The sequence below is a fragment of the Ammospiza caudacuta genome, chromosome 11 (assembly GCF_027887145.1).
Source record: "Ammospiza caudacuta isolate bAmmCau1 chromosome 11, bAmmCau1.pri, whole genome shotgun sequence".
In the NCBI taxonomy this organism is placed as follows: domain Eukaryota; kingdom Metazoa; phylum Chordata; class Aves; order Passeriformes; family Passerellidae; genus Ammospiza; species Ammospiza caudacuta.
In genome coordinates, this window is record NC_080603.1 from 9,146,849 (window position 1) to 9,168,966 (window position 22,118).

Here is a 22,118-nt window from a genome sequence, read left to right on the forward strand (position 1 = left end):
TCCCTTAAGTCCTTGTTGCAGGTAAACTTGCATTTTCAGAAGCTTGCACTGAAGTGCGCCTTTCTCCACTTCTGTGCAAGATTCATTCCAAGTTTGTGTACAAATATAAATAAAAAATTAATATATGTAAATATATAAATATATACATATAAAATTAAGCAAGGTGTCTCCCATCCTCATCCCCAAATCCACCTACAAGCAGACAGACAAGAGCCATGAGCTACAACCCACATGCTGCAGAGAGCTCAGACCAAGTTACACATCTAGACTCTTGGACAGCAATGCCATTTCACAGCTGGATGACCCAGCAGTTGTTTTCCTGCACAGCCCTCTGCTTCTCTCTCTCTCTCTCTCCCTGCTGAAGTTAATTCAGCATGGGAATTGCACTTGAGTAAGAAGGGGTGGCAAAAGCCCCTAAGCATGCCTGGAGCCTTTTCCATAGCAAATCAATTTCCTGAGGTGCATTACAGGTGCTATCCTAGCTGTTGTGGTTGAACCTAGCTCAGATCTACCTCATCAAGCTGCAATCCTGCCAAGCTTGCAGTTGAATTGTAGCCAAAGAGTTCAGACAGCGAATTATCTGTTGTTCTCATGTTTCATTACAGAGATGAGATTTATTGCCAGATTTGCAAACAACTCACAGAAAACAGCAACAGGAGCAGCTATGCTCGTGGCTGGATCCTTCTGTCACTTTGCCTTGGCTGCTTTCCTCCTTCAGACACGTTTGTGAAGGTACACTGCTAACCCTTCCTACAGCAGCTCACACACCTCAGCTCAGCTGGTGTCTTGTGTATTTTGATGCTGACAGCCACATTAAATGTTTGACTTCCAGAGCAGCTGGTGCTGTGGTTTCAGCAGAAACTTTCTCATCACATACGCTTATCTGGGAATTTAAACAAATTATTGCTGCATTCATATTTAGTTTTTTCATTACACATCATAGAGTCTGGATTCTGTTGTTCATCACAGTTCTCATTTTAGATCTATAATCTGCAAGGGATCTGGCAAATTTTAACTCCTCCAATTCTGCCTTTACAGCCAAAGACAACTAAAAGATGTCTCCAGTTACAACCCTTGTCATTAAATATATTCAGGAGGCCAGTACAAAATCACACCCCCAAGTTTTATCAGTCCTTACCCTGTATCTCTAAGCCCTAAAAAGTCCAACAGATACTTGGACTTTTTAATTATTTATTAATTTCCAAGTTTAAATGGAGGATAAATCCACTTCATCACAGGATAAAAACTCAATCTGTGTCTCCAACTTGACATCAGGCTTCCTCCTAGATCTGAGAGCAAACAGGATCCATGGGTGTGCATGAAACTTCACCCTTGCTTTATTAACACCCCAGTTCAAATAATCAATCTAATCATACATGTTGCTAAATGGGCACTACTTGGAACAAACCAGTCACAAGTCATAGGCATATTTTGACACCAGTCTTCATCCAAAGACTTGGAAGCATGCAGAATTCATGAAAGACACGACCATGCCCTACCTCTAGGAATATTTTTAATCATTAAAATAACCAGGTGAATGAGGCATGCTTGCACTAAATACAGATACATAAATACAAGTCCTTGCCATCCAAGAGCCATACAGACTCCAAAAGCTCAGTTTATCCCATTCATCTCTTCAAATGTCCCATCTTAATAATGGATTTCAGTTGATATTGCCAGAGAACTTGGTAGAACTAAAAGTATCAATCATCATTAGACCTAATCTGCCATTAGCCCTCTTCCCAGCTCTTCCATTTGTACAGCATGTCATAAAACTTCAGGCTCTTGGGTTGAAAACACTAACTCTTGCTCTAACCTAACCATAAGAACAAAGTCTCCACTACTCATGTAGTTAAACATAGTGGAGAGACTAACACAAATCTTCTCTCCCTTTGGACTGAAAGTTCTGAAGAAAGAATGAAAACTAAGTGTCTCAAGCCTCCTTTTTGAAGACATTAATTCCAACCCTAATCTTTAATATTTTCTGGTGAACTGAAAGCTAATGGGTCATTGAAATCTACTGTATCAGCTGCAGAAGGTTTTTAATGTTTTCTGAGGATTATTGTTTCCTAACTCCCTCTCCTGCTCTGTGCTTGCAGTACCTGTTGAATTTCATCCACCATGGGCCCACGGGCTACGCTCCGTACTGTGCAGAGCGTCTGAGACGCACCTACAGCAACGGGGCCCGCACTGAACCTCCCAGCTGGCTGGAACTTCAGGTAGCAACTCCCTTTTGGCTTAATTATATTGATCTGGGACATTTTGTACTGGTTTTTCTAAGTGTACTGCTTACTTTGTTGTTATACTACATTCACTAGCCTGTAATAGCAGGAATGCCTAAATCAAATAATGGAAATCAATTGCACAAGGGGATTGAAGACCAGCCACCTTGGTCTGGGCAGCTTCTTGGATACACCTCTTCTGGCTATTCAGTTACCATAAATGCAGAAAAGTATGTAAGGAGCAGCAGATAATATGCAGGGAAGTACCTCCATCCACTCAGGAACCACAGGCCAGAAACAACCTCATGAGGAAAGCTCTTACTATCACTATTGGAAAGAACTGAGCTAAGGTTATGCTTTTAAAATGAAAGGAAGAAGGGAGTACGATGGTGCTATATTGTCCTCCACTTCCTTATTACTGTCACCCTAGTAATTAAATTTCACCCTAGTAATTAAAAATCACCCCCTTCTCCTTTCAAGACCTCAGTTCAATTCCTCCCTAAACCTCAGGAACCCTATTGCTTAGCACACATCTTCCTGGGCAATGTGCTTGTTGCAGGCCATCTCTCCACTGACGCATGTAAGGCTGTTCCCAAAAGTCATCAGGACAAGTATGGCTCATGAAAAGTCTATCAGTCAGCACTGTTATGTGATTCTCAGCTCTACTGAGCTGTGAGGAGGAGAAAACTTGAGTCCAGTGCTGCTCCAGGGATGTAATTTATATTTACAACTCACCATGCTTTGAAGAAACTATGTGGGTGTTGGTGATTCACTTAAAGATTGTTGACCAGGTTGTACAAGGTGCATAGCTCTTAGATCTAAAAGCTTACTTCATTCTTCAGAAGAAATTAAGGTTTGTCCATAAATTTTTTTTCTCATTTAACTCTGACTTACAGGCAACAAAGCAGAAGAAACCCATTATGTTTCATGTCACCCTGATGAATGGCCAAAGCATCACTGTCCCTGCAGACTCTGCTTCCACTGCCAAAGAGATCTGTCAGTTCATAGCAGATAAAATCAAACTGAAGGATATCTTTGGGTTTTCACTCTACATTGCTGTGTTTGATAAGGTAAAGTGTAGAAAAATAGAATGAAAGCTCCCTTCTCTTTCTGTGGAGTTGCTGCTGCCCATCCAGCCTCACCGAGGATTCCTAAATTCTGGAATGCCCTCAACCCAGTCCTGCACTGAAACCTAATCAGCTCTGAATCCCAGCTGGATCTCAAGACCTGATAATCCTATTCTGCCTTTCTGTTGGCCCATCATTCAGCAATTCTTGCTGCAGCCCTGTAAGGTTTCTGTTGCCACATAGCTGACCAGTAAAAATACATCCACTTACCCCATACAATTTGCATACGCATCTGCTTACTTTTTTGGAGTTTTTCTTGCAGTGAGGAGACCAGGAGCTTTGTGTTCCTGATCCTTTGGGCAGGCCCAGAGCAGGTTGGCAGTAAATGCTCCCTTCTCTTTCTGTGGAGTTGCTGCTGCCCACCCAGCCTCACTGAGGATTCCTGAATTCTGGAACTCCCTCAACCCAGTCCTGCACTGAAACCAAATCAGCTCTGAATCCCAGCTGGATCTCAAACCTGATAATCCTATTCTGCCTTTCTGTTGGCCCATCACTCAGCAATTCTTGCTGTAAGGTTTCCTTTGCCACATAGCTGACCCGTAAAAATACATCCACTTACCACATACAACTTGCCTATCTTTTGGCGTTTTCCTTGCAGTCAGGAGACAGGAGCTCTGTGTGAACTGTCGTTCAGGCAGGCTGGCAGTAAATGCAGTGTCCCTGTGTGGCAGGTGTGGTCGCTGGGCGGGGGCCGGGAGCACGTGCTGGACGCCATCTCGCAGTGCGAGCAGCTGGTGAAGGAGCGCGGCACGCACGAGCGCCACGCGCCCTGGCGCCTCTACTTCCGCAAGGAGATCTTCACGCCCTGGCACAGCTCCCGCCAGGATCCCGTCAGCACCGACCTCATCTACCACCAGGTCATCCGGGGCGTTCGCTTTGGAGAGTACCGCTGTGACAAGGTGGGGCTCCTCATTCAGCCCCCTGAAGAGACACAACTGGATTAGTGCTTCCCACGTTACAAAGCAGGAATGTGAACTGTTTGTAGTGTGTTAGGAAAATTAATCCACCAACACCTGAGGGTTGTGTTCAAAAAGGAGACAGAGGAGTCCTTTTACTTTATTCTAACAAAGGGAGAGGCCATGGGGCATTCCCCTGGGACCTCTCAGATTTTTGGAGGATGCAGCCTCCTTTTTATCCTGATTTCCTGGCCACATTTCCCTCTCTCTTTCCCCATTGGCTGAGGTACTTGAGAGGTACAGACTTCCCAATATGCCTGATACCAAAGATTTCCCTCTAACGCTCCCTTTGAATTTTTATTTCATATGGAATTTAGAGGTTTTCCTTCCCCATTGTTTCTTTCATCTTTCAATGTCTAATTTCATTTATCAGCAACCTAAACTTTATTTGTAAAAGCAAATATCTTTTCCCATTCATCAATCAGTGGAATCGTTCCCATTGTTTCTTTTATCCCCCAGTACTAGTTTCATCTACCAGCAGACCCACAGTTTGTTTGAAAAGACAAATCCACTATTCCTCTCAAGTGGATGTGAACAACCCTTCCCTTCTTAATGAACAATCCTTGTCCAGGTGATTGTGCCAGCTGTCGCACTGACAGTTTTAATGAATACTTTTCCCTTCCCTGCACCTTCCAGTTCAGTGAGAGCTTGGAAGCATGTCCAAAGGGGCAAATTGAGTCATACTTTAAAATATCTTTGCTAGTAATCTCTCTGATGTTACAATTCTGTGAAGTTCATCCCTCCTCATGCTGGGTGACTGTTAAGAGTTAACCAGACAAAAACTGAGAAAACCCCATTCCTAAATGGTTCAAAGGTTGAAAGAGGCTATTTAGCCTTTGTGACATCTTTCTAGGCCTCTTTTAATGGATTAATTGTTTCAGGAGGAAGATTTGGTGGAGATAGGTGCAAAATATTGTTATATCCAATTTGGAGATACCATCCACAATGAACTTGTGCAGAAGGTGCTCCATGACTGTATTCCAGTAAAACAGCTGAAGTCCAAACCCCTGGAAAAGTGGGTGAGCCTTGTAACCTACGCACATGCTAAGGTAAGAGGTTTGTCAGGCAGTGCTGGGTAACCACTCTTGAGCACCAGCTTCTGCTTCTTTCACCATTTTTATTTATTAATAGTCTATTAATAGTAGGGGAAGAAGAAGAACGAGCTTAGTTTGGAGACCCCAAATAGCTCATTAGGTCTGGGGGAGCAGAAAGCCTTTCTGCTCACACTTCCATATGAAGAGCAAGGGGGAAGAATGAAAAAGTACATTTAAATCTCTGAATAGAGTAGCTTTTAAGGCTCTATTTTCCATCTGAAAACCAAGTCAGGATGGGCATGGCATGAAGTATTGGTTTTTGATCTGGAAATGAATTACCTGCATTATTTCCATGGCATCCAAGGTGCATTAGACTTGGAATAGGTCAGTGGGGATTCGAGGGAAATTTGGAATCCAGATGCCTGTGGGCACTGTTAGCTGCATGTGGGTCCCTGGAGACCATTCCTGATTTACTTTCTCCAAGTTCTCTTGACACCAGTAACAGCAGAGGATTGTTGGGATCTCTGGGATCGGGCTTGTTATTTATTGTCTGCAGATCATGCAAACCAGATTTTACTGAGAAAACCTTGGGTTTGTTTTTTTCCTGCAGGCCCCATACACACAGGACCATCTCTCCTCTCAGACTGTGAAGGAGCAACTTGTAGATTTTGCTCGCTTTCAGTGGCCTTTGCTTTTTTCCAGATTCTTTGAAGTCACTAAGTTTTCAGGTAATATCTGGAGCCTGGGAGTAGAGGATAGATATAAGATCAATAGGGGAAGACTTGCATAGCATTGATAAGGATTCTTTTCTGTATTTTCAGGACCCAGCTTGCCTAAGAACCACTTCATCATTGCTATAAATTGGAAAGGCATCTGCTTCTTGGATGAGTCAGAAAAGCGTCTCCTTGAGCTGACCTACCCAGAGATAACTGGCATCCACACCAACAGGTGAGGGCCCCAGAAAAACAAGATCTGAAGATGGCATCCCTTACTCAGTAAGGGTGTACATTCTCTGCCACCTCCTTAGGTGATTTGATCTGTGCCTGGAAAGGTGGTTTAGCCTAGGTCCAAGAAAGGGAAAACTGAGCAGCCTGTAAAGGAAATAATGAAAACTGGATCCTTCCAGCTGGTGTAAAGTGGTCCTGTTCAGTCAGAAAGGTGTAAGGAAGCACAGGCAGGCATTGAGACAAGAATGGCCCAAATAAGTGACACAGTTAAGCCATTGTCTGTGGTGCATGCTGGGAGTTGACATCTTTCTCGGGTGTCATGGACCAGAAGAGGATCACTGAAAAAAGCTGTTAACTACTGCCTGCTCATGGCACACTTCCTTGCATCAGGTTACTCAGAGTAAAGGGTCTTACATACACAAAAAAGCCCCCTGTGAGGACTGCCAGAGATTTAATTAGCTGTTGAGTTACTCCAAAAGAAGGGCGTTCTTGTGTCTATATGGAAGCACTTTTGTACAAAACATGGTGGAGTCCAGAGCAAAGCTGAACCACTTCAGTCCTTCACACCTGCCAGCTCATGGGAAGGCAAATTAGGAACTACCAATATTTACTGTAAGGGAGTTACCTGCAAGGAGATGTGAGTGCCTTGGCTGTGTTTACAGGTGGGTCTGTAAGTTTTTCAGATGCCCTGGTAACAAATTGTTCAATAATACCTAGGGCAGTGAAGTCATTTGGACAGAGCTGCACTCTCATCACGCTTCGTGCTGAGGAGTTTGTTCTGACATCTGTAAACAGTGTTGTCATTGCTGAGCTGGTGGTGATGTTCCTGGAAGGACTGAAGAAAAGATCACAATTTGCTGTGGCAATGCATGAGAAAAAATCCCAGGGTAAGTCTCATAACCCTTCTACAGGGTGTGGAGAAATCGTGAAAGAATCCACAGCACTTGCTTGAAGGTGCTCAAAGAAGAGAGGGGAACTTCATCAAGAGTCCCTTTGCTCCTCGGGGGATGCATCAGCACAGCAATGCCAAGCATAAGGCAATGGGATTCAGTACCCTTGCACACAAATAACCTTTCCTTCCTCCTTCTCCTTCTTTATGTATTTTATTTAGATAGTATAGTGTCCAGGAACTCAGTTTGATTACAGTAGGAAGTTGGATCTGGGTTCTCTGGAAATACTTTGCAGAAGAATTTCACAGAAGCAGTAAACTGGAATTTCCTGTGGAATAGAGGTGGCTCAAACAGACATGCATGTTTAAAATGTAAACATTAACTTCAGCTACTTACAACTACTGAGTTCCTTTCCATGCTTTGCTGCCAGTCTGGATACAAAGTCAGCATTCATGTGAATCAAACTGAGTTCTGCCATTGCCCTCACTGGATCAAAGTCAGGGAGTCAGAGGAAACAGAAGTGATTTCTCTGGTGTTACTGGAAAGTGCTACTGGAAAATTAGCCATATTTACACAAATCACTTTCTACTGCTAACTGATTTCAGGCCTTCAAAATACAATTTCCTTGTCTTTCACATTGCTTTACATTTTCTCAGACTGTCAAGCCTGAACAGTACCCCCTTATTCTGTTTTCCAGATGATCCTGGCATCCTGTCCTTCAAGAAGGGAGACTTACTAATCTTCACCGAAGACAAAAGGCTGGATGCAGACTCTGGCTGGATCTGTGCCCAGAATGAAAGGACAGGCAAAACAGGGAATGTATTTTTGGAAGACATCTACATCATTCCTTCCCTCACAAAACCCTCTAGTCAAGTGCTGGTAAGGAAAGCTAAGCACTCCATGTGAAAAGACTGGAAGATAAAAATGTTAATATGGTTGAATTTATAACTGGAAGATAATTGTCCCTCCAAAGTCAGACAATTCTATACCTCCCATTGAAACAAAGCATTTAATTCTGTCCTGTCTGAAAACAAAACTAAGCCAAGCCCAGACTCTAAGGAGAAGACTGCAGCTGCACAAAGGCAATGGCTTTAAAAACCCCCAAAAACCACTCTATCACCATGGGAGATTTCAGTGCCTGGAACTGGTAGCAATTAAGGGGTATGAGTATGCAGTTGAATTTTCCTGCATTGACTCTGGGCTTGAGTGGTAATCACATAATGCCTCAAGAGGACCTCTAAGTGCATCAGGTTACTTAAAGAGAATACAGTCTTTGAGGGAGCCAAGGTTTCTCATTAGTATCACTGCTAATAATTTTGTCTTCAGTTATGAGGATTCACTATATTGGACTCTGTGCTAACAGACAGAAAGCAGAAAAACTGGTAGCAAAACACACTAGAGAGAAGCAGGTGCATTGTAAAACATGTGCTGTGCTTTGGATAATCACATACATTTCAATGCCCACTACTGTTACCTCTGTGTAAATTGGTTCTTTGAGTCAGCTGTTCCCAGGTCATTCTGGAGTCTCTGGAGATGCTGCTTTTGAGGCCGGAGGTCTCAGGCAGCACACAGGGCTACCTGCACATATATGCTGAGTAACCCCTGACAGTGCATGCAGAGACCTGTCTCCATGTGACATCTCTGTGTGGCTGTGTTATTGCAGAGTCTGCTGATGATGTCTCCAGACCAGAGGAGGACAGCTTCACAGAACTCCTTCATGGAGGAACCCGATGAAGAGGATATCAAGGTGAAGCCTTACACCCTGGAAGAGTTCTCCTATGAACACTTCAGGTGAAGTTCTCTGTGTAGAGTATGACCTAGAAAAGTTCTTGTTGATCAGTAATCCTTAAAGCCTATTATGTAATGGCATCTCCCACTTCTGATTGTGTTTCTTCTTTTTGTTCCCTGTAATTGTGACTTTGGATACAGAGATTCTGGCCCATGGCCATTATATCTTAAGTCTGCAGAAATGCAAAGGCGAGGACTGACTGGGCTGACTTCTTCCAGCAGGCTCTATTCTTACTTCTCACCCTTTCTTCAGCACTTACCAGCTAGTGAGGATATACAACATCTCAGAGAAAAAAGAAAGAGGAAAATTAGTTTTCTAAAAACCCCTCTGTTTTTTGCAAGCCTCCTACCTTCTGGATATACAGGAAACTACATTTCCCTGCTCTTGCTGACCTACAGAATCAAAGGAGATCTGAGATCACTGTTTTGTGAAAGAACAGGTCTAGAGATATGACTTTATGATAATGACCTCCTTTGTTCAAAGCAATACTGGTCCAGTAATTTTTTATTGCTTGCACTTGTCTTTGTTCAGGACTCCTGAGAAGGAATCCATCAGCAAAGCTGTTCTCCAGAAATCCCGTGGGCACAGTCAGCTGTGGGCACATTCCAAGGAGCCTCTGAAACAGCCATTGCTGAAGAGAGCATGCACAGACCCTGATCTTCGGGATTTGGCCTGTCAGGCCTTCATTGATATCCTTTCTTTCCTCTCTTTGGGATCTGAGAACACTAAAGGGGAAGGAAGAGTTAGCCAGGTCCACTAAATTACCTCTATTGAGATGCCTCAGCCACCTTACAGGGGATACATTCACATAAATATGGAGTGGATCAAATCTGTTTCCCTTGTCTGTAGGGAAATGTTCCAATTTCCTCCCAGTACTCCACAGCTACTGATGGCTCACTAAACTAATAACCTGGTTTTAGGAGTGAGAGGGATTTCCTGCATATGCCCAGAGAATGCAGCTATTAGCACTGTACAAATCACAGCCAAGCAGCAGCTGCTGCAAAGGGAAAGGGGGTAAGGGACAGACAGGGAACATGCTCCAGACGTTCCTTCCAGCGTTAGCCACTTAGACATCAACCAAGTCACTAACATGTTAGGATCCAGATGAAACTCCCCATTTGCCTTCCAAAATTTCTGCTTTTCTCCTTAACAGCACATTCACCCATCATGAAGTTCATGGGAGACTACCCCTCAAAACAGGCACACTCCTCTGTGGAAGTCACTGACCAGATATTTGTGCCAGCTATCCAGGAGGAGGTCCTGAGGGATGAGATTTACTGTCAGATTATGAAACAACTGACAGAGAACAGAAACAGGTATTTACCTGGGTGCAAACACCCTGCTCCTGCAGAGCCAGGCCCCAGGTGCAGGGGGCATCAGGAATCCTTGCTGCAGTGGGGGCAGGGGAAGGATAAACAAATGCTGGAGCAACAGGTCCCCTTCCCCCTTTTTGCCAGGCAGTGCTTACCTCTGTGGAGTGCTCAGGACCACTCCCTGGCTGGGAGAGGCCAGAGAGCACCATCAATCTTCTCCCCTGAGCTGCTGCTTTGCTCCCATCAGCATTCCATGCTCATCTCTTTGTGGTGTGAGGCAGGCAAGGTGTCACTGAGACTCTCCTGCTCCCAAAGCAGTCTGTAGGAGAAACATGGCACTGCATAGTCCTTGCATCCCTTCACTGACTGCCCTGGCAACTCTCCACTTAAATTTCCCAACAGCAGCATTCCCCTCTCACAAAAACATAGTTCACACTGGATTTTTACCACCAGTGAATAATTACTTTTGAGTAGTTATATTAATTTGGTTACAAAACTGCCTTGCAGAACAGATTGGCTACAGAGGCATCTGCCCACATAAAAGTCTCTGAAATGGGCTGGTGTTTTCTTCCCCACTCACAAAATGATAATTTGATCTACTTTCAGGAAAACTGAATTGCAAAAAGCAGCTTAAAATAATATTCATTATTAACAAAATTATTTGTCTGTTTCTGGATGCATTGTTTTTTGTTTGTTTGTTTGTTTGTTTTTAATTTTCTGTCTTCTGTTCCACAAGTATTGCATGTAGTGGAAATTTCATCATGTGTGTTAGTGTTGAATGGCAAATTCCCTTGCAGGCAGTGAATCTTACAGGCTATTTAATGCATAGTCTGTAACCATGGTGCCAGTGCCATGCCTGATGTGTTCCACCAATGTGAGCAGGATCACTGATGTGGAAAAAACAATGCTTGAAAGGTGGCTATTTGCATATACTTTCATTAGAACAGCCAGAGCAACAAATCTTTCATCTTCCCAGGCTGCTGTGTTGTGAACCATGTCCTGCTCTCACACAGACACAAACACCACTCTATAGAGTATAAATGGGATTAAAATAGTCTGTTTTCATCTGCAAAATTAGAACAGTGAGTGGGAATAAAGAAGCCAGAACCTCTTTATTCAGAAAAGTCTGATGCCCTTTCAGAGCCAGGCATGCTGACTTGCCCAACCAAAACCACTTCACACCAGTGAGCATTTCAGAGCAATCTCAGAGCACAGCTGAAGTGTGTTCTGCTCCTGGCTTTGAGGCAGAATTACTGACCACCTCAGGGCTGCAGAGCCCTTCTTAATGGTAAGGGCAAGGTGCCAGAAGAACTTAAACTGTCAGATTTCACAGATGCAGAGGTTGGAAGAACTGGATTTCCACCCGAAAAATAGTACCAGCTTGATCTGGAACATTTAAGAACTGCATCCACCTCACTACATGATGCTATCACCATGTTCATTTTTCAGAACAGGAGTACCTGTAAGGGGAAGCCAGTGCATGCAAAACGTTCATGCCCTGAGCAAAGGTGGCCAGTGCAGAGGGCAGGTGAATACATCCACTGAGAAACCAGGATCTGAATACATGTGAGCTTGAACACCAAATCAGCAGTGGCTGTCCAAGAGGATGCCACCAGGGTCACTGCTGCTGAGATGGCTGCTAAACTGGAATTTATATTTATCCATGAGGTTTGCATCTGTCATGAGTATTTCTTATGCAGGACTTGGCACTGTCTTCACATGCAGGCTGTGGCTGCTGCACAGCAAATGAATGCCAGAGCCTGGGTGAAGGCTCTGTTGATTTGCAGCTCTCTGCACAATGGGACCACAATGGGAGTGCATTTCTCTTCCCTGTAGCTGGTATGTGCTCAAACAGAGAATTCTATGTGGCTGCAGCAGAACTGTTGGTTTGTGTTCCCAGGTACAGTGAGACCAAGGGCTGGCAGCTCCTCTGGCTCTGCACTGGCCTCTTCCCACCCAGCAAGTCACTGCTCAAACACACCCAGAAGTTCATAGAGACACGCCAGAAAGAAACACTGGCCCCGGCGTGCCGTCGGAGGATTCAGACAGTAATGAGGTAAATAATCTGGCATACAACCAGCTCAAAGTGCTCAAATAGCAATAATCAGGTCCCAGAAAACACACAGGCTAAAACAGTGCAACTGTTGTTTTCCTTTTTCTCTTTACATCTTGGGGTTTTTAAAGTGATCATTAATTTTAACTTTCTTTATGGACTTTGAACCATTGAAGAGAGGTCTATGTCACAGTTTCAGTTTTTTCTTTCACAGTTAGTAGCATTTAAAAAATTCATCACCGCACATAACCACTTGACTCCCAGAGCTGGGTATTTCAAACATCCTAAAGGGCAGGCAGCTTGGAATGATGCCACTGATGATCTCCTGACCTTACTTTTCTTTGGTGAGGCAGCATGCCCTTGTTGAAAGGATCAGTACAATCAATTCCTATTCTTAAAAAAAACCAGAAGAACAAAGCCCTAACTCTTACCTGGCTGCTCACAGCAAGGACTTCTCCATCCACTTGTCATTACCCCAGGCTGAAGCATAAGACCCCCAAACCACAGTGTTTCCTGAGCTTCCAAATGAGTTGTCATTCTAAGGGACATTACAAAACCAGAGAGAGAGGAAGGATAACAGGATTCAGGAAAGATCACTGAACTGTAAGGGAAAGGCTTCCCTAGATTCCTCCAAGCACTGGAATAACCCACTGGAATAAGCCCCTCTGAGAACAAAGATTTAGCACTAAGGTTGACTGCAGCCTTCTCCCTTTTGATGGTGGTGTGATTTACCACTTGCCTGCCACAGACCTCATCAGTAAAGAATCTGCCCAAAGATTTCTCCTTTCAGCTCCTGCATCTCCCCCTTTCCCTCAGGCTGGGCCACATGTTTGGTCTGTGAGCCCCACAGGTCAGGCTCTAGGGGAACACTAACACAGTGGATGTCCCCCTTGCAGTGGATGGGGTTTGGCACTGCTGGGGCAATGTCACCACACATTGAACTTGCTTTTGAAGTGTCTGAAAAATGCATGGCAAGGAATGCTATTCATTATTTATTTCTATTGAGAAGACTTAAAAATTCCTGCCTCTCTATATCATGTGCTATTCATGCTCTAAGCCCTGTTGAGCTGTACAGAGCTTCTTTAGAGAGAGCAAATAGGGAGGGGAAAGCAGAATGGGCTGCTTGGAAGGAGGATTTTATTTGCTAAACTGCCCCAGATCTGGAGCCTAGGGGATGGGAAGTGGAACAAAGACATATCTTATCTCCTAAGTTCTTTTCCTAAGAGTAAACTTGCATCTGCTTAAGACAGAATAGAATAGAACAGAACAAACTATTTCAGTTGGAAGGGATCTTCAATGATCATCTAGTCCAACTTCTCCCTGTAAGTAACCTGGTCTCTTTGGAAAGGGTAGAGCAGGCAGCTCAAAGGATTGACCTTAATACACACAGGGGAACCCAACTGAGCCCTGGGGTACACATCTTTTCTGCCATAAACCACTTTACAGCTTCATCCCCAGAATCCTGGTCAGGGAACGACCCTGATGGGTGTTAAGCAGATCTCACCTTGGCACTGAATTCCTAGCTCAGGCTGCAAGGAGAGGTGGGTAGCCCTGTGCCTCTGCAGCAATTCCCTGAGCTCCCAGGGCCTCCCTCTGATGCCATGGCAGGAACAGGTGACTGAGTAGGGCAGGTCCTTCATACAGTGCCTGCACAATACAAAGCACATGTTGTTCAGCTTGGTTACAGTCAAGTCCTCCTTTATTGGATGGAAAAAAATTAGTTTTCAAATCCAACCAATTAAAGCTTGGATCCAGACTAACCTCCTCCTAAGAGACCGACCCCATGTGAGAGGCCCATAACACCAGCTATGGTGTTCAAATTATCTGAGCAGCCTGCTCTGTGTCACTGAGGACAGGAACTTAACAGCCCCAGGAGGTAATTCGCTAGATTGGTTCTCCCTTTAACTATGTCAAGATTCTGGCATGACTGAGACTTCAGGGCCAGTTCCTTTGCTGTAAAAGGCAGCTCTGCTCTGAACTATAATTTCAAAGAACTGGGCTTGTACAGCTTAAGCACCTCCTAAGTCAGTGATTGCACTTCAGCTCTCATATAAAATGCTTTCAAGCAGCTCTCCAGACCTTTTTGGTACTTGGGCTCCAAGTAATTTTGTATCCAAATATATAGCTTTTTACTGATGCAGGAATTAAATAAAATGTATTTCTCCTTGTAGTCGCTATATTCACATGTCAGTCAGTAAGGAAAAATGCTGCTGAATCCACAGAAGAGGCAATAGTGCTGGCTAGGAAGGTGCCTTATTCATGCAACCTCCTTGCAGAGCAGAACAGACTTTCACTTTACATGCCAATAAGACCCTCAGTTTCTTGCTGTTAATACACTGAATTTACACTGGGGTGGAGGTGCATTGGAGCCAGCCCCATCACAGAGTACTGGCATTTTGGAGGGTGCCTGCTGTTTGGCCGGAATACTGCTGTTCATTTCCTCAATGATTAAACTGATGTCTCTTATGATGGTGGTGGCATTTTCCAGGAGTGGCTGCAGGAAGTGGGCACCTCATCCTGTGGAGGTTGAGGCCATCTTACAGAACAACACTAAGATCTCACACAAGATTTGCTTCCCCAACAAAACAGAACTGGTGAGCACTTACTTGTTTTCCCAGCCTTGACCATTATTCCAGCCATGATGTGCTCATCCAGGAGCATGTGTGAAGACATTCAATATTCTTATTTCTTACTGTCCTCTGTGTAACAAGAATCTTGTTATCTCATAGACATTTGATGTGGGAACAAACACCAAAATCCAGACTCTGTGTCAGAACATCGCTTCCAAATTGCAGCTGCACTCCTGGGAAGGTTTCAGCCTCTTTGTGAAGATTGCAGACAAGGTAACTCCTCCTTCACTCTGGCAGGGTAGCCAGGCTGCCCCTCCTCTCTTAATATGTATTTTTTACCAGGTAATATGTATTTCATTACCAGGTCACCTAAACAACCCTACAAAGCCAAGGACCAGAGCAGGTGATTACTGCTTCTGTCTTACTAAGGGGATACAACCTAAACTTGAACTTTTAGCAGCTGACAATTATTTTCAGTCTCGTGAAGGAGACCGAAGATGCAGAACTTCTATCATGCTGCCAGTACCCAGGTGGCACTAAAAGCAGAGATGCAGGCTTTCCAGCAGCTGCTAGGATGGTTGCATACTGCTGGATTCAGCCCTTTCTCACCCAGACTTTGCCCAGATGTGCTGCACGTGTACAGTGCCCACTAGGACTAGGGAAAGCAGGGGCAACCAGCACCAATTAATCACCCTCTGGTTTGTTGGGAGCCTGCCTTGTCCAAGCTGAACCTTGGGCTGGCTCTCTCACTGAGATGTCCCTTTTCTCTGAAACTCTGATTAAGGCAAAAGCAGCACTGAGCACAAGGATGTTCTGGTGTGCTGCCTTCCTGAAAAGAGAAACCCAGTATGTAACAACACTTTACAAAGGGAAGAAGACTGGGAACTAGGTAGGCATCTTCAGCTTGACTTCAATAAACAACCTGAAAAGCAAAAAGCAACAGAAGATGCAATAAAGATCCCCGTATGAAACATAAGTAAATTGGGCCTTTCTCCTCCTATTTTTCTACTTCTTTCCTGCTATAATTCTGCCCTTTCACTGTAAACAGGGAAAGAAAATTCAGCCTGATATATGGGTATGTGGCACAGGCAGTATTTTATGATGTGCTAACCCCTCCTTTCTCTCCTTCATTGCTTGGCCTCTGCAGGTGATCAGTCAGAATGAAGCAGACTACTTCTTTGACTCACTAAGGCAGGTGACAGACTGGAACAAAAGGAACAGGCCAGGAAAAGATGGTAAGGAGAATGCCAGCATGACCAGAATTTGCATGAGATGCTGTGTTAAACTGGAAAGCAGCTGATCCATCCAGTAGGATTCAGTCCATCTTGGGAAGTGTTTAGCAGAATCTTGTATAATTTTTGTTTGCACATACATGGTTAATGTCTGCACCAGCAGCAAGATCCAGTGACCTGACGCAGCCAAGCACTGGCTATCAAAAACACCAGAACATTTCTGGGAGGGGGGATCTCTCCAGAAATTTGAAATTGGTACACAAGATTTTTTGACCCATTGTATCCAAAACACACAGCTGGATATATGCAAGTTAGATAGGTTGAACCTCAAATACTAAGAATCAGCCAACACATGCAAATAGGTTCTTTACAGAGTGTCACTCACATTTCTTGAGTTGTTAGAAAATTTTTAACCAGGTTATTACCTGGTGATACCCAAACACATTATGTTGTCAAGAAACCACTTGTTTGAATAAAACAATGTAATAATAATAACAAGCACAGCAATTCCTTGCACTTACTATCCCACCTCCCCAATGGATAATATACATTTTTAAATCAATATCAAACTCAAACTCTATATCAATTTGTCCTCACCTTTGCATATTTCAAGATAGCTGAGGTTCAACTCCATGAAGCTCTATGTATCTAAAACCTTCTAACTTCTCTTCCCTCAGCTGATGTAGCTGCTAGAAGCTCGGAAAATCACAGTTTAAAGATGTGGGTGCACTAAATCACAATTCATTTGTAGAAGCACAGCCATCAGGAGATGTATTCACATCTGTGTAAGAGAATTTGGGTGTATTGCACACCAGCAGGCAGCTGTCATGAACACCAATAACAAACACTCAATGGTAGTCCCTCAACTTCTCCATCTGACCATGGTAGGAGCAGTGTCCAGGAACTGAAAACTGATCATTTGTTTTGTCATCTAAAATGGCTTTTCACGTTGTTTTGTTAGTAATTCTGTTACTATTAAAACCATAATTACTTTTCTGAAGAAATTCACAAGCCATTTAAAAACTGTAGGACTATCAGTGACACAGAGAACACTAACAAGATCTGATCTCCTTAGGGGCTGCTCTGTCGGTGGCCTATGAGGTGTACTTCATGAGAAAGCTGTGGCTGAATGTAACTCCTGGCAAGGATCTGAAAGCTGATACCATTTTCCATTACCACCAGGTAAGCAGCTCCCTAAAGAGGTATCTTGTGATACCTTAATTTCTTGTGAGACATTAAGTCTGTAGGAGTATTACTGTCTCCCTCTTGAAAGCCTGCATTATAGAGCCTCCAGAGGAACACTTCCTCCAGAGGGGGCACAGCTAAGTCTCAGAACAGATTTATTTCTCACAATGTCCAACCTGAGCTATACTGAACATGTTAAGAGTACAGCTCCTTTACTTCACTGTACTATTCAAATGCTTGTCTTGCTCCATAAATCAGAGAATCACAGAAAGTTTTGGTTGGATCTTTAAAGATCATCCAGAGAACCTTCAGGAGGAGCTAAAAGTTCTTTGGATGTCCTTGGACTGTGCTTGGCAAGACTTGTGTCCTGACCTCACAAATTTAGAATGTTTAAGTCTATTGTGTCTGGATTCAGAGCTGATCTCTTGCAGGAGCTGCCAAAGTACCTCAGAGGCTACCACAAGTGCTCCAAGGATGAAGCTGTGCAGCTGGCAGGGCTGATTTATAAAGCGCGCTTCAACAACGACCGCACGCAGCTGGCAGCTATCCCCAAAATCCTGAAGGAGCTGGTGCCAGACAATCTGCTCCGAGCAGTGGCACCAGATGAGTGGAAGAAGGTAAGAACATCAGCTTTCATTAGTCATATTGCATTTACAGAGCTTTAAGAGAGAAAACACACTGAGCCACACTACGTTTTTGATCTGATGGTTTTGAAAGTACTCTGGAGAGATGGTATTGGATATTGCTGGATTTGCCAGCAGGGTAGCAAGAGGATTTGCCTCTTACAATCCAGATTTTACACAGTCTACCAAAATTCTGAACTATATCTGCAGGCTTGGATGGCTTATCTGAAGTGTGCATCTTTCTTGGAGATACTAATCTAGTCCTAGCACCCAGAAAAAGAGTTAGAGATAGCAGAGCCAGTGATGAGACTTGGAAGTTGAGGATATTGGACAGAAATAGAAAATTAAGGTATCTCATAAGTATTTCTGGCAGCAAATCAATCTCCTTGCACCATGCTACTTCCAGCAAAAGGCTCTTTTATCCTCAAAAAGGGCAAGGAGGTTTCAGCAAGTACTTACCACTTAGTCTGCTGAGGAAAACACAGGACATTCTTTCAAATATGAAGGGAAAATTCACCCTCCATTTCTCAGCCAAAGATGTGATTTGTGTCCGTGGGTGCTGAACGCTGGCTGAGTTTTATGTCACATTGTCCCTGTGCCCTGAAGTCCATCTCCTCAGGCTGCTGGGCTTCCTTCACCCAGCAGAGGAATAAGGAACACTGAAGGGTTCTGGCTTCACCTTGCCCCATGGCATAGCAGCTGTCTTCATTTTGTTTTCTGCTGCTGGAGCATAAAGCCTGATTGTGGTGATGAGCTGATGCTGTCTTTAGTGCTAAGGCTAGGCCTTGGAAACCTGCCTGTCTCCAACTCAGCTGGCTTTGTATCCTCTTCTAAACAGAGCATTATTGCAGCATACAGTAAACATGAAGGAAAAACTGTGGATGAGGCCAAGATTGCTTTCTTGAAAATAATACACCGGTGGCCAACATTTGGATCAGCCTTTTTTGAGGTGAAGGTATGTTTGAAGGCCTGTCTGAGTGGATTTGGTAGTAGATCAGTACCAAGGGGTACAGACTGACTATAATTCCATATCTGAAAGTAAAAATACATTATAAAGCTGAATTCCTGTAATCTATAGAGGAAAATTCAGTTTCTTCCAAACTGGGAGATGGATACTTTATCCATTCTAAACTATGCTTGTTGTTTACTGGCAATGTTGTTGCTCTAGTTATAACACCTCTACTACAATTGTGTAGTAGCTGTAGGGGGCTAAATTGTCCTGTCATTGCTCTCCACAAGAAAATGTTGCCAAATCTTATCTCTTTGGTGACTCTTCCCTCAGAACAAAATGGTACTAATCCTCTCATTCTAGAGTGGATATCACCCAAGAATAATTTCCCATGTGTTACCTTTAATTTCTCCTCACTAGGCTCTTAAATGGTTTGCAATCAATTATTAAACCTGTTATCAGACAGCATAGTAAATAATGGATCTGATTCTGCTGTCATGTAGCATTTGCTCAAGTCATCAATATATGGCCAAATTGTTTCAGTGTTCATTTGGGAAAGAGAACAAGAAGCACTGGACACTCTCAAAGGTCACTAGGCCCCTGATACAGATAATTTCTCAATTTTCTGCTTACCTTGCTGTGTTACTCATTTGCAGCAAGCCTCGGAGCCCAATTTCCCAGAGATTGTACTGATTGCAATCAACAAGCAAGGAGTGTCACTGATACATCAGAAGACAAAGGTAACAGCTGCTTCTCACAAGTCCATCTAAGGAAGGACTGAACAGACCCTGATAATTTAGGGACACTGATAGGACCTTGCCCAGGAATGGCAGGAGAAAATAGAGGCTCTCTATTCATTTTTATTGTGTGAAACTGAAGAAAATGTTACTGCCTCAAATCACTTCTCTGCAGTTTCTATTCTGGAAAGGAATAGGATAGAGCATCTCTGAAAAAAGAAATGGGAATCATGGTAAACCTGGCAAGGTGGTAAGATCAGGAAGATGGATGGGCAGTGGACCCAGGAACCTACTTCAGAAAAATGCTTTGCAGGAAGCCGCAGGTGTCTAAGAGATCAGGCTGAATGGCCATATTTAGCTGCAGTCTAACCCCAACACTCTGGTCTTACCAAGGTCTCAGGAAAAGAGAGTATCGCTATTGGCTTTCAAAAACCAAACAAATTAGAAGACAGGTTTGGATTATTGTAAATCTAATGGCAGTAAGCTAAGGCAAAGAGCAATATATAATGAAAGGAAGTCTCATTAGTGGGATTAAGATTTACCTGTTTGGTGAAAATCCAATATACCACTAACCTGGATTCAGGAACTACCTTGACCCACATTTTTATAAATGAAGTGGGAAAGAACAAGAATTGTCTGGCTCTACAGGTTTTCTTATGTAACAGCCTGTTTTCATTTGAGAAATGTTGTATAGATCACTTTGTCTCCCCTAACAGGATATTTTAGTAGTCTACCCCTTCAATAAGATCTCCAACTGGAGCAGTGGGAGCACATATTTTCACATGACCATAGGGAACCTGGTACGAGGAAACCGACTCTTATGTGAGACATCTCTGGTAAGAAGAGTTTCGCCAACTAAGACACAACAAAATCCTAATTTTTCCTTTCCAACCCTGATTACTACAAAAGGTGGTGTGAAAACAGATAAGTACCAATGCAGCATTATACCAAAGAAATTGTACCATAAATATGATAATTATACTAATTATACCATAAATACCAAAAGCATTCACTGCTGTGTCAATAAAGCTGCCATTTAGAACTGGTTCAGTTCATATATAATGCCATCTGATGCAAAGATGCAGGACACAGGACACAAGGAAAAATAGCAATTTCCCAAATTCTTCCCATGCATCAAAATTCTATCTATTTGAGAAGTTAAGACTGCAAAGCTACATAAGGAGCTTTTTGTCTTGCATGTCTGCCTCTAGTTATGTAGTAAGGCCAGCCTTGCAAGTCTTGATATTTTCCAGGGAGTGGTACCACCTTTTTAAAAACTGGTTTCAGACTATTCACAATCTCAGAGAAGCATCACTGTATTCATATTTAAAGGTACATTTGTAAAGATCACAAATACATTTAAAGGCTAACTACTCTGACAGAAAAGCTTAAGTACAAGTCAAGCTACAGAGTGAATACCAAGGAGACAGCAGAGCTATGCTCTGTAAAGTTTTTGAAATCTATGAAAAGCAGAGGAAGGAATGCATAAATTATAACTAAAACACTGACAGATATTGAAAGAAAAGAAATCCATATAAGGACAGAAGAACCCGAAGAACCTGAGAAGATAATAAAAAGGGGAGGAAAGGATAGTTATTTTTGTTTCTGGAGTTCCCTGAGAGATGTAAGACCTTTTTCTTCCCTGACAGGGTTACAAAATGGATGACCTGTTAACATCCTACGTACGCCTGCTCATGAATGCTGTAAACAAGCAAAAGAACCTCCCAGCCTGAGAGTGGAAATAGAGCCCATGACCTGTACTTGTGCCAAACTACCTGTAACTTCATATCCCAGAAGAAATGCCATTTAAAAAATATTAATCTTGTTGATCAGTCTTTGGAACATACACTGAATGAATTGAGTTGCTGAAATATTAGTGCAAGAGAAACTCAAGTGAGCATGTGCTTTCAACTATCTGTAACACTTCTTAGATGTAGTATGAGAATTCCATTCAGATACTGGATTTAGAGAAAGTTTAGATGGATTTTAATGTTCTATGGGAGTGCAGAAACCCTGTGAGGGCTCCTTCCAATAGCCTGAATCTCCTCCATTCAAAGACAGACACACATGAAGAACTCTCTTCCATTTGGAAAGAAAATGCCCCTTATTGCATATGCTCTTACCAAATGCACAAACTCCAAGAGTCCTTGCAAACAAAGGTAATGTATTTTTTTTCCTCCTACTGGCAATTCTAAGAGTGAAGAAATGCCCTTTAGTAGCAGATAACTGGACAGTTTGAAAGGTAAGATGTTGTCCCTGACTTACCACAGCCTTGATTAAATTAGTCTTCTTTCTTCCACATGTTATAATGCTCTTGGGAACTAACAACCACTTTCTACTGTGCAGTTTCTAGTAAGCTCTGAAATGAGTCTGGGGTTTGGGTCCATCACTTTTAGTTGCTCCTGTTTCAAGACACAGATGAGCTATTCAGGGCAAATCAGAACTGAAGCACTCAGTCTAACAGAGGTCTGTTGAAAAGAGACTTTTCTGC

The 22,118-nt window shown here is 43.2% G+C and overlaps 1 protein-coding gene across 2 annotated transcripts in view; it reads left to right on the plus strand.

The window, feature by feature from the left end:
- Positions 1-21,460, plus strand: part of MYO7B (myosin VIIB) — a 46,683-nt gene extending 25,223 nt beyond the window's left edge. For both annotated transcript variants that reach the window (XM_058812205.1, XM_058812206.1), the window contains exons 27-48: positions 606-732; positions 2,100-2,219; positions 3,119-3,292; positions 4,021-4,248; positions 5,187-5,354; positions 5,950-6,067; positions 6,161-6,287; positions 7,004-7,173; positions 7,874-8,055; positions 8,840-8,967; positions 9,497-9,654; positions 10,128-10,281; positions 12,179-12,334; positions 14,820-14,925; positions 15,061-15,174; positions 16,049-16,136; positions 17,209-17,315; positions 17,750-17,935; positions 18,780-18,896; positions 19,547-19,630; positions 20,344-20,463; positions 21,277-21,460. In XM_058812205.1, the coding sequence (XP_058668188.1) occupies positions 606-732; positions 2,100-2,219; positions 3,119-3,292; positions 4,021-4,248; positions 5,187-5,354; positions 5,950-6,067; positions 6,161-6,287; positions 7,004-7,173; positions 7,874-8,055; positions 8,840-8,967; positions 9,497-9,654; positions 10,128-10,281; positions 12,179-12,334; positions 14,820-14,925; positions 15,061-15,174; positions 16,049-16,136; positions 17,209-17,315; positions 17,750-17,935; positions 18,780-18,896; positions 19,547-19,630; positions 20,344-20,463; positions 21,277-21,360 (3,016 nt within the window). In that variant the 3' untranslated portion in view covers positions 21,361-21,460. The remainder of the gene's footprint in view (positions 1-605; positions 733-2,099; positions 2,220-3,118; positions 3,293-4,020; positions 4,249-5,186; positions 5,355-5,949; positions 6,068-6,160; positions 6,288-7,003; positions 7,174-7,873; positions 8,056-8,839; positions 8,968-9,496; positions 9,655-10,127; positions 10,282-12,178; positions 12,335-14,819; positions 14,926-15,060; positions 15,175-16,048; positions 16,137-17,208; positions 17,316-17,749; positions 17,936-18,779; positions 18,897-19,546; positions 19,631-20,343; positions 20,464-21,276) is intronic.
- The last annotated feature ends 658 nt before the right edge of the window (positions 21,461-22,118 follow it).